This window comes from Typopeltis vanoorti, chromosome 20 (genome assembly GCF_054136105.1).
Source record: "Typopeltis vanoorti isolate ZY-2024b chromosome 20, IOZ_Tvanoo_1.0, whole genome shotgun sequence".
Classification (NCBI taxonomy): domain Eukaryota; kingdom Metazoa; phylum Arthropoda; class Arachnida; order Uropygi; family Thelyphonidae; genus Typopeltis; species Typopeltis vanoorti.
In genome coordinates, this window is record NC_143568.1 from 76,930,946 (window position 1) to 76,944,046 (window position 13,101).

Here is a 13,101-nt window from a genome sequence, read left to right on the forward strand (position 1 = left end):
AATATGAGTGATTCAAAAGTTACTTGATAAATGGAAAACAAGCTGTAAGACTAGCTGAGATATCTAGTAATAAACTGCGAAAGTAGGTATCCCTCAGAGTTAGTGCTGGGACCAAACTTATTTTTTATAAATGACTTTTGCAGTGATCTTTTGCAGATTAAGTGGCACTGTATGCACTAATCATACACTAGATCACCTGGATAGTACAATTGAATCCTATCTACCTGATAATTAGTTTATGGTTTACTTGAAATAAACTATATGTAAATGCAGAAAAACCAATATTCACATATTTCGAATTAACCGGAACAAATATTGTGATGGACTTAGGTCAGTTACAGTATTAATAATTTGTAATACCACCAATTAAATATATTAAAAAACGTAACTGTTCCTTTACAATTATATTTTATAAGAGGATGCAGCTCTGGAGAGATACGTGTGTTTTAATGCAACAATTTGAAATAAATAAAAATTAACGCAATGGAACACTTAAGTGAGAATTTTAACTGCATAAAATTTTCGCCCAAGGTATGCATTAAAAATCAAACAAGGCACAAGCAACATAATGAAAACTCAACAACGAGAACCGCCGAATAAAGTAGAGTAGCAGCGTCCAAACTGTTCTAAAATCTTAACGATATTTGTGTATATGTAATTAAAAAGCATATACTGCAACGTTGAAACTGAATTTATGATGGACTTTAGTCTTCCTCTCAAAGAATCCTTGGAAGAGATGGCATGATCAGCAAGTACAGGTTGTTCCGGATTTTGCATTGTACAAGAAAAATTTATACGGAAGTTTAATCTTTAAGTTCACCATCTTCTCTCATCTTTTCTGCTCTTAGAGATTCTAATAACACCGTTATTAATATTACTAGACGACCACTCACTACAAAAGAGATAAATGACTTATCCAAAGGTCCTGCCTGATTTTGTCATCAATTCTAAAAAGTTTGTTTGTAATAGGTAAATTTCTACATAATATTTCTTCAATGAGAGGTAACCGTCTTCGTTTCTAAGAGGCACAAATTCTCTTTGTCTAAACCAACCTCCATCACAAAATAACCTCTCTTATCCAGAACTTAAAGCATTGCTATCCTTAAAGAGAAATATATATTTTGAAAGTCACAAAGACGGAAATGGATTTTACAAAATATATAGCAGAATTTTAAATAATAAAGTAATAAAATATTCTGAAAACTTTATTTTAGAAGTACAGAATGGATTTAAAAAAGGACGATCATGTATAGACCTGGGCCTTCTGCCCAAAATTAATAGAAGAAGAGAATACAATTTAGAAACACGTATTACATTTATTGACTTTGAAAAAGCATTTGACAAAGTTAAAAGAAGCATTTTATTTAACATATTAACAGAAAGACAAATATCAAATAATATTCTAAAAGTTATCATGCGTATATATGAAAATAATCAAATACAAATAAGATTAAATCATGAGCTATCATATACAAGAGAAATAAACCAAGGAGTCCGAGAGGAATGTCCCCTTTCAGCAACTGGCACACAAACTCTTTTTAATATTTATCTAAATGAAATAATAATAAAATGGAATAAAAATTTCCATCAAGGAATTAAACTTTCTCCTACTGTGAACTTAAATACTCTCCTTTTTGCGAATGACCAAATGATAATTACAAATTCTGAAGATAACTTACAGAAAGCTATTTTAAATTTAAATGAGATAGCCAAAGATTATGGAATGATAATACTAACAGAAAATTAAAGAAATGATGGCCTTTAAAGGGCGAGATCCAGCAAGAACTAAAATAGTAATAGATAACAAGATTTTAGAACAGGTGAATTCATTTTTCTACCTAGGTTGAAAAATGAATTACATATGAAAATGAAAAAGATATAAACCTAAAAGAAAATATTTAAAAACAAGATGTGATTAACTCTATATTTAAACCAAACCTAGTTCAAAAACAAACCAGCTTAAAAGTATACAATACATTACATACAATACAGTCTTAATGTATGGAAGCGAAATCTGGACAATAAAACAAAAAGATAAACAAAGATTAATAACAGCTGAAATGAAGTTTATGAGAAAAACTGCAAAGTATATCCTATTTGATCATAAAAGAAACGAATAAATTATGAAGAATTAAACCAGGAATCAGTAATAGAAAAAAAATGTAAAAATATAAACGCAAATGGATGGAACACGTTGAAAGAATGAAAACAGAAAGATTACCAAAACAAGCCTTAAAGTACAAGCCATTAAGGAAAAGATAACCGGGAAGTCCTCTTAAGAGATTCAACGATGATGTCTAAGGCCGGAACAGGCCACACTCTAGGCCTAAATCCTTGATAGGCATGATGATGATGATGATGATGATGATGATTACAAAGACGTATAATAAAAAAGCAAATGTGGTTCAAAACAGGAAATAATACTATAGAAAACTTATTTTAATGCTTGACTATTATCATTTTTCCTTCTCTTTCTGATGATCCACCTTTTAATCAGTTAAGCAAACCTAAAAATTGATTGATAGCGTCGCCAGTTGGGATGAAGAAATCAAAAGAAGATTAAAAATTATCATTGCCATCCTCCTAGATTGTAGAGTTCCCCAAATTCTGCCAAGTAAATAAGAATTGACCACCCGATTTCGTTGGATCTGGTTTCTAAACCTGCAATGTCCTGGGTGGGCCTATGCATAAATGTAAAACACGAAGGAAGGAATCAGGACCTCTCACTGTATCCTACTGAGGAATTACTAATATAAAGAATGCATTTATCAACACCACCTTCTTCAGTGATTCTTCACTGTCGAATAATTTCACAAATCCGTTTGTAAATAAAGTCATTAACCGTTCCGTTCTGTAGCTCCAAAGAAGTTGTCAACCGTATCGATATCCAATATGTCAGAGGTCTGAATGAATCTTCAAAGCAATTAAATCTATTAGTCTCAGAGTAGCTTTTCATCCGATTAATAAATTTTTCTCCCGTTTAAGCTCTGTAAAGGACGAACTTTCGACTCAGGCATATCCTGGTGTCTAATACATTCCCTATGTCAGTATTTTATCACACTATGGCCAGCAGGCAGATCTACTGCTGTTCGTCGTGATGAACGTATATACTATATTAGAGAAGAAAGTTTTTCACTTGATTACAAAGTAAAGTATATTTGACAAGAAATTATATTCTTGTATAATCCTTTACTGAATTGTAAGAAAATAAAATTTGCGAATTAAGTATATTCACGACTTAGGCTACTTGTATATAGTAGCCGTTAAGGTCACACATTTGCCTTAGTATTCCATTATGCATATAGGATACTAAGGCAATTGATGTGAAGTTAACAGCCTCTATATACAAGTAGCCTAGTTGTAAAGATACTTCGTTCAGAAATTTTGTTTGCTTACGCTTGAATAAAGGATTATACAAGAATATAATTTTTTGTCAGGTATAATTTAATTTAAAAGACTATATTAGATTCCACGAGCTGGAACAATCCGGATTTGCTGAATACACCATCTCTTTGAACAAAGGCTATACAGTCATATATAAAATCTGTTTTATCATGGAGCAGTATATAAAACAAGTTGTGAAACCTCGCTGAATCGTCCAAGTCTGAATAGATTAGGTGGGCTTAAGTTATTCCTTTTAGGGAGAACGGTTCTTCATACAGCCCTCTCTAGTTATTTTTTTTAATAACATATATGACTTATGTTAAGACTTGAAGAGCAGTTTGAACCATGATATTCTACTTTATTCAGGTGTGAATGCTCTCACGGTGGAGCCAGACTCACTTTCAGAATGCACTTATGAGATACTTATTGTGCAAAGACAAGTCAAAGACTTGCTTTGCGAGATAATTGTATTTTTTAATAACAGTATTATAAAAAGAATCGGCGTTATGTACACTTTTCAAGCAGTTGATTACACTAAGTAATCCATGTTCTTAGCTGTGAAAATAAGCTTGGGACAATGCTACATTAAATTGCTAAGGGATAAAGGTGTTGCAGGAATAATATGCATGATCTACTACCGTATTTAATTAGTTTGTGCAAATTTTAATTTTTGTGTTTATAATGACCGGTTTATTTGTTAGTGAAATTATACTGTGAGAAAAGTATAATAATAATTATCATTTTTAAATAAATAGATTGTCTATTACATGTATTGTGTGTATTAAGTTTAATATTGAACTAAACGAATGCATTGATTTGATTAAAATTTTATTTATTAGAAATATAATTTAATTTAAATGCATGTATGATATGAAAAACGCACATATTTTCTCGCACAGTTCAAGTGTGCGAGGTTTACCGTTTTCAAGTAAGAACCGTAACTATTACACGTAATTTTTATCGCTTCATGATGGAAACGAAAACCGGAAGTGTGAAAGAAATGAGATTTTTAGAACTTGGATGCGGATATTTAGGAAGTCTTTCAAATAGAAAGAAGAACGTTTAAAATTTTACAATCGGTATGGTACGATAATCACGACAGAACGACTGTTGGGGAGGGGTGGGGGGAGGAACAGTGAGCTTTTAGCTACTACGAAAAAACTAACAGTCTTTCATGTAGAAAGAAAACTAGTTCTGAACCTTAAAGGAGATAAAAGGTGGGAAGTAAAGATGACTGGCTTACGTTATGACTTTTAGAGAAAACCGACAACTAAAATTGTGCCTGCTTCAGCGATTCTTTAAAAGAACGCTGTAGAGTCCGGATTAAGGATTTCAGACTCCAAAAATTTTATTTCTAACTCTCTGAAAATAAACCTCCTTTAATGAATTCGTTAGCAGCCACCCGTAATCAAATAAATTTCCAGTGAATGACATGCTTTAAGAGGGAAAAAAGTGTAAATTATGCGGCGGTGGGGAGGGGGAATTATGTATTTTGAATACATTTAGAACGATGCCGAAAATTCACTAGCCAATTGTCTCTGTTTACTCGTCTGTGGCGAGAGTAGATTTCTGTCCTACCTAAAAAACAGAACAAATTACTCGCATAATTAACGAATAGTATACTGACCGCAATGTCTTGGTTGATGCGTTCGTAATTACAATCAAATCACATCACATTTGGCACAGTATAACAAAACATAAGATTCACTGGAAAAATGTTCATACTACACGTTTAAGACACAAATCAATATCATTGAATTTCGTGAAGTATTCTCTCAATCTTTTTTTAATGCATAATTAATAAAAAATTATTTCATTTCATTTATTATTGTTTATGGCTGAATATTCTCCGTGAAATATTTCTCTCTTTTTTTTCTTTTTTAATCTCTCTCTACCCACAAAAGGTTTGAAATCTATAGTTCATTAATACCGTGGGTAGGCTAAGAATATTTTATCGCGTTTTATTATTTTTTGTATTTTTATTTAATTCTACACAGTCTAGAAATCTTTCTCTAGAGATCAAACATTTTTCAAGCCACTTTAAGGTATCCAGTAAGTTGGACTGTGGTCTCACGCCAGTCGATGAAATTCATCTCCTACCTAAAGACAAAAATCACAAACATCCATGGTCATAACGGGATTCGAACCTGCAGCTTGGACGGCAAGTACGTTAACGAATCGGACTACTACGTCGGCCATCCTAACAATGATAATGTTGTTATATACAGGAATATTTATAACATTATTTCACGCCAATAGTATTCCACAATATATACAATTTCTGTATTAACAGCAATCAAGGATGCAATCATTTCACTAGTGAAAAATATCAATGAGTCAGTTGCAATGACAACTATATATTCAGATTAATATTGAGATTTTGATTTTTTGTACAGTAATCCACAGCTATAGATGTAATTAATATCCTTATTGACAAGTTTCTCTTTTTTTTAGCTGATTACTATTTCAATTTTAAAACCGTTATTGTTAACGCACTTATTTACTTTTGTCATATCTCGATAAATGTGTATATTTTTATAGCTGAAATTATTAATATATTTTAAAAACAAGATATCACTAAGCCTTGTTGGAAACTATATTTTACCATTTCGTGCTACTACTGTTACAGAAGTTCATATAACGTTTTTGTAATTTGAACACAGTATGACTAATTATTATATAATATATATAATGATTAGTATATATAACTTTGCACTTTCTTCCGGAAACGTTCCTGAACAGTGGATAGAGGGCCAAATAATAATAATAATAATAATAATAATAATAATACCAATTCCAAAAAAGGGCAACCTAAACAAACTTGAAAACTACAGAGGAATCACACTCCTTTCTACTTAACTAAAAATCTTTAATAGAATGATATTAAATAGAAATGAACCACTTATAACTCCATTACTTCGCACAAACCAGGTGGAATTCTTCAAAAAACGTGGTACTCTAGAACACATTCACAATGCATCAGAAGACTAATAGAGGGTTGAAAGGACAACTTATCACTGACTTTACTAAACTTTACTTTACTTTACAACTTTTGAACTTTACTGACTTTACTAAAGCATTTGATCCTGTTGACAGAGAACGACTATGGGAACACTCGAACTTTATGGCATTCCACCTAAAATTATCAGGGCAATCAAGGCACCCTACCAAGGATATCAGGCCACAGTACTAGTTAATGGAAACAAAACAGACAGTTTTCCCATCACCACAGGAGTCCTACAGGGAGATACTCTGGCCCCATATCTATTCATCATAGTGATTGACTATATTTTTAAATTGATTCAAGTTAAATCTGGAATTCTCATCAAAGACCCATATATATAGATGCAACTTGAAGACCTGAGCTTTGCATATGATATAGTCCTTATTGACTCCAACTTTTCAGATGCCCAAAACCACTTCAACAGCCTTAGGAGAACCGCAGAAATATTTAGACTAAAAATAAACTCCCAAAAAACCAAAGATATTAAAAAAATCAGATAGATTGGCACATCTATATAAATCAAAATGATCACCTTGATGAAGTAGAGGACTTTGTATACCAAGGATCACACATTTCAGATTCCTTAACAGCCATTAAGACAAGAAAACAGAAAGCACTTAAGTCTTAATAAAGTGTAGAAGTCGAGTCTCATCTCAAAGAAGACGAAGATTCGTCTTTACAAGTGCACGCCAGTCTATCTTTCTGTACGGCTCACAGACCTGGAACATCTAAACAAAAGCAGCAGCAACCAATATTAAAAATAGCTTTGGAACTACTTGTCTAAGAAATATCCTGGATTACTCCTGGCAAGACCACATTCCCAACTCTACTATATTAGATGAAACCAATCAAGATTCTCTAGTCAGCACTGTTCAAAGAAACCAAATAAAATAGCTCGGCCACACTCAGACATCCACCCCTTTGCACCTTTTGATGCTCTAGTCCTCTACGCCCCTACAGATGGAAAAAGAAAAAGAGACAGACCCCGAACTGAATATTGGAAATACGGTAAATCAGCAATATTCTCCCCGTTTTCCTCAACCTCTCCGCATCAGAGATCTGTCAATTAGCATATGACAGAGAAGCCTGGTTTTCCTTTACGTCATATGAACCTCCAAGTTCTGTCTTAGTGTACATAGACTACTTATTTGTTTTGATTGGTTTCCCTATTCATAATTGTAAAATTATAAATAAACGATGATGATGATGACTAATCATTACTACCACTTCAAATACGTCATCAATACAATCCCAGTAGCACATATAGTGGAATGCTTTAGAGCAGTGGTTCTTAACCTGGGCAGTAGCGCTGTGAACTCTGAAGAGTGGCGGTAAGCCTTATAATACTACTAATATAATAAAAGCAAAAATTCCGTATTTAATCTAGCATCCCTATTTATATTGCATGTTTGGCAACACTGTTCAGATTTATTTGCTAGTTACTTTTTAGAATTTTTACATTGAAAGTTAAGTAATCGGACTACTTTTGGTCTGAATTTTCTACATTGTTGTCAATATTCAAGTGAATATTTAAAATATGGAGTTATTTCGTCTGTAAATAATGAGAAGTTACCAATGTGCTTAATATGTGAAAAAACTTTCTCAAACGAAAGCCTTCAAGAATGATTGAGAATTTAAGAACAAAGTACCAAAATAAAGTAAAAAAGGATGTGGAGTACTTTCGCGAATTAAAGACTAAATTTAAAAATCGTCCTGGATTTAAAGGATTGGTTGTAAAATAAAGTAACCAACAAGAGAAGTTACTTGTTGTGTCTTACAAACTTTCAAAATTAATTGCCAAATGTGAAAAGCCACATACTATTGGCAAAACTCTAATCTTATAGGCTATAAATGAAGTTTTAGATACGATGATTGGCCCAAGTAAAAGTAATATGACGTCAATTCCTCTCAGCAATAGTTCAGTATCAACAAGAAATGGCTAAGGACATTGAAAAAAAAAACTTTGTGATGAATTAAAAACCATAGAATTTTCTTTGCAATTCGATGAGACAACTTTACGTGACAAGGAAGCTTCGTTTATGGTCTACGTGCGTTATATAAATGCCAATGAAGAAATCATCGAAGCGTTTCTATTTGCTGAACAAATGAAAATTGACACAAAAGGCTCTACAGTTTTTAAGGTTGTTAAAGACTTTTTAATGTTAAAAATATTCCTCTCACAAATATTATGGTGTGTGCAAGATGGAGTGTGATGGAGCGCCAGCTATGATTGGTCGTCACCGTGAATTTATAGCACATTTAAAAAAAGCAGTTGCAAATATGTTTACAATTCTGCATTCTTCATAGACAGCACATAGCTGCAAAACATATTAACGATAGGCTACATTAGACTTTAGATGATATTATTAAACCAGTGAATAAAATAAAAACCAGTCATTGAATAACCGTCTTTTTCGGGGACTTTTCCATGAAGAAGAATTTGGGTGACTTTTGCCTCACACTGAAGTTAGATAGCTCTCAAATGGAAACTGTTCTGCGACGCTTTAGTGATCTCTACGACACTGTTTTTAAATTTCTTAAAACATGTGTAATGTTCTAAAGAAGGGAAAAGGTTGACATCGCATATCTTTCCGATATTTTCACCAAATTAAACAAGGTTGACATCAAATTGCGGGGAAGAAACATGAATCTTATTAAAGCAAAGGGAATTATATAAATGCTTTTATCAGCAAATTAACATTCTACAAGCAGAGCATTGCAAGACGAGATTTTCTGCAGTTCTCAAGTCTACAAATAATAGATGATGATTTAATATTAGATACAGATTTGGATTGTTACTGTTCCCATATGACACTAAAAGAAGACTTGATGATCAGATTCAAAGACTTTAATGAGCTTAAAATATCTGATTGGACCATAAATCCATTTCTTTCATGCAACATCTCTGTTCATCCAAATTCGTGTGATGAATTTATTGACTTAAAAAAAATGATTTTGAAGCTCAAATACAATTTCAACAGCGTAGATATGAAAGATTCTGGCCAAACATGCAATGCAAGTATCCACAGCTTTGGCAAGAAATAAAATGACTGCTCACTGCTTTTCCTTCTTCGTACTTGGTTGAGAAAGGATTCAGCGTAGTGTTGCAATTTTTAGCTAAGCAGCGAAATATATTGCGAATAAGTGAAAGAAGAGACTTGAGACTTCGTTTGCCGAATATTACACCTGATATTAAAAAATTAGTCGGATCTCATCAGGCTCAGGGTAGCTATTAATGATTGGCTTATTAAATACATAACTTTACATCTTTTTTGAGTAAAAATTAATTTGTATCAAAGTCATTAATTTTTAATTAATTATCAGTTCAAATATGTTGATGGTAATTTAGGTTTGCCTAATAATATATTATAATTATCTTATTGAGTCATTAACCTAGTGTAAAATTGAGCAGGGGGCGCCAGGCTATACAAATAGTTGAAAGGGGCGCCAGACAAAAAAAGGTTAAGAACTATTGCTTTAGAGATATCAAAAAAGTCTATTATAATATGCATAATAGATTATATTATTACTCGATTCAATTAGAACGTATTCTCTTCTTATTCCACTAATAATTAATTTATGAAATTAAGAGTGATTTCACAACCTTCCCAGTTCAACGTCCAAATAATGTGGCAACCATTCCCAGTGCTTATTATGAAACATAAAAGATATATTGCTCTCATGATTTATAATTTAGGTTGTTCTCACATACTATTAAATGTATGATTTTTAACTACCACATTTTCGAATAAATCATGTCGACACGATGAAATGCAACACGCTGCATAATAACCGGAACGAATAGAGCATGCTTATCCCATGAAAACTCTGCAGTTTTAGTCTGCTCGATCTGACCTTGTGCGTTCCGTTCTGTGGATAGAATCAAACAGATATATTTATAAATACCCAGACGACCTCAGTGTACAGTACCGACCTTTTGACACACGAATAAAACGAAGTGAAAGATCTGATTGGTGTATGTAAGTTCAAGCATATGGTACAAGGTGAGAGTGTCCTTCACTTCATCAAGAGCTCCCTGTAAAATGTATCAAACGATGGAAGTCGTCATATACACACACACACATGGCCACTTAGCGCAATAGTATTTAAATTATCAACTCATGTCATAAAAATATTATATATTGTTAATTATTTATTGTGATGAAATACAATATTTTATCATGGATAAAAAAAAAAGTATCGATTATGACTTAAGTCCCCTACACTCAAAAGTATATTTTACTATAAATGCAGTAAATGAATAAAAATAATAATACCTAATGTACTTATTTGTATTGTTATATATATAGTAGAAAACATAGGGCATTGCTTTTTTAATGGTTAACTTAATCTACCTTTGAAATATTATAAAGAAAAAGCATTATATTGTTCCACATTTACCGATCGTGTCACATCCAAGTATAGCCTAGTAACAAATAACATCAGACAATCACTACTAAAAATTCCATCTGTAGGTTCTGTGATAACTCCTTTTGCTTTTGAACATATTAAAAATGCCATTGCCAATAAGAATTTGGCGTAAAATACATTCGGGTTATTAAGTCAAGTTTTGTTCTAATTAAATAAATCGCGAAAGTACACTGCAGTTATACTCAGCCGTTTATAACGGCGATTTTTATGGCAGGACTATTATTGGTAACCACCTTTGTGTGTGTGTGTGTGTGTGTGTGTGTGCGTGCGTGCGTGCGTGCGTGCGTGTGCGTGCGTGCGTGCGTGTGTGTGCGTGCGTGCGTGCGTGTGCGTGTGTGCGTGCGTGGTAATAACTGTTGAAAATAAAATAACGCGAACATTATTTGGGTTAAAAGATGCTACTACTACTAATTACTGAAAAATAACGAATTAAGAATTTTCAGTTTTCCTCCCATCGCCCTTTCCCACCTGCATTATTAAAGAACGAATTCGTAAGACTGAAATCGGTCCACTACGAAATTCATACCTTAGACGCCTTCTTATGAGTTCTTAATGAATGAAGTCGGTTTCAGAAGTGATTTCTCACACACATTTCCCGAAGTTTCTCTAAAACATCTGCTGTATATTACTAATAAAAGAAAAAAAAAAAAAATAGCAAGCTCAGCACTAATGGTTTCCTTTTTTTTTTTTTTAAGTATGTCTCATTTCATAGTCATTATCTTATCAGTATGAAACATCCCGGGATGTCTTAAAGTTTAACAAGAAGGCGAAAATAAATGCATAATCAGCAGTTACAATGTTTCTTAGGCACTCGGATCAGACATGAGAACGGTCCATTAGCTTTTCGCACGATATACATTAACCATTAATAGGCTTGTCATACCAATATGAAGGTGAAATTTTCTCTAGTAATTCTGCTTATGTTAAATGTCATATCAGGTAGGTGGCGCTGTTTTCTAATTTTTATAGCATATATATGGGGTAAGAAAAAAATGGCAAAATATTAAGTAAAGTCTTTATACTAAGGATGAAAGAAGGCGAAATTAATAACAATATTATTAAATAAAGCTAGCTAGTTCAGATTTATTTAAAAGCAAGTTTATTTTCAATTACTACAGAGATCTGACAATAAGTCTTTTATGACCTCTATCCTCATAATTTATATTGAGGAGGCTTCCCTTTTTATTCAGTCCAATTTCATATTCATCACTAAAGCAATTATATATCATACTTTTTCTTAATTTATCATAATCATTACCATTTTATTTATTTATTAGAAATTTAAGTTATCATCGAACGATCTATTGGCTTTGGTAACTCTCGGATAAGCTTTCACCTTCCATTAGAGCGAATTCAGTGTGCACTGGGATACACCAGCATTTTTATTTTCACGTAAATTAATTAAACTAATTTTGTAAGTTATTTTTATACATGAATGTAGATATTTGTTGGGATAAATTTTACATTTATTTAATTTATTTTTGATTTGCTGATTAATTCCTGATAATTTTATTCAGCAAATAAATAGCCCAATTAAACCACTACCAATTTCGCAATACCTAATTTTTATGACAATCTCGCCTATGAAAAGGTTATAAACATATGGAGCATTCTGTTGTAGGAATCAATTGTGATATATTGGCATATTCCATATTCTACTTTAAGTTTTCAAGATTATAACTGCCTGGATATTAGATATGCATTTCATCAGAAGACTGGCGATGATCATTATAATAAGTAAATTTTATTTACAGCTTCAGCCAATATTTTCTTCTCTTCGGAAAGACGATATGTCTACATCTACGAGACAGGGAATACAATCATTTCCAACCATAAGCAAATCTCTAAGCCAGTACAGCAGAAGGCAACTGTCACGATAACAGCGGCAGACAGTCAGATTATGTATATGCAGGTAATGCATGATTCTAATATGATAATCATATTTGAATAGACCTATAAAGTTATGGGTTTTGAAAGTGGACTTGAAGTAATTTATTCATTTATTTTTAATTTAATTTTTTTTTTTTTTTTTTAGATATTCAACTTAAGCACTTCTCATGGTGAAACTGAAGAGAGTTCGTACTTATGCGAAGATTTGGAAACTTATCCAACTAGATTTACTTTCAATAATGGTCTCATTCTAGATGTTTGGTTTCATCAACAAGAAAGTTCTTGGGCAATTAATACGAAAGCTGCCATTCTGAGTGCCATTCAGAACACAGCAGGCACTACAGACACAGATACAATGATCGCAGAAGTAAGTTCTCAGAAATCTGCTGTTT

At 32.5% G+C, this 13,101-nt stretch overlaps 1 protein-coding gene across 1 annotated transcript in view; it reads left to right on the plus strand.

The window, feature by feature from the left end:
- Positions 1–11,648: 11,648 nt before the first annotated feature.
- Positions 11,649–13,101, plus strand: part of LOC150095581 (apolipophorins-like) — a 103,378-nt gene continuing 101,925 nt past the window's right edge. Inside the window, exons 1-3 of the mRNA XM_090409883.1 lie at positions 11,649–11,758; positions 12,574–12,731; positions 12,855–13,076. Coding sequence (XP_090266009.1) covers positions 11,707–11,758; positions 12,574–12,731; positions 12,855–13,076 — 432 coding nt within the window. The 5' untranslated portion in view covers positions 11,649–11,706. The remainder of the gene's footprint in view (positions 11,759–12,573; positions 12,732–12,854; positions 13,077–13,101) is intronic.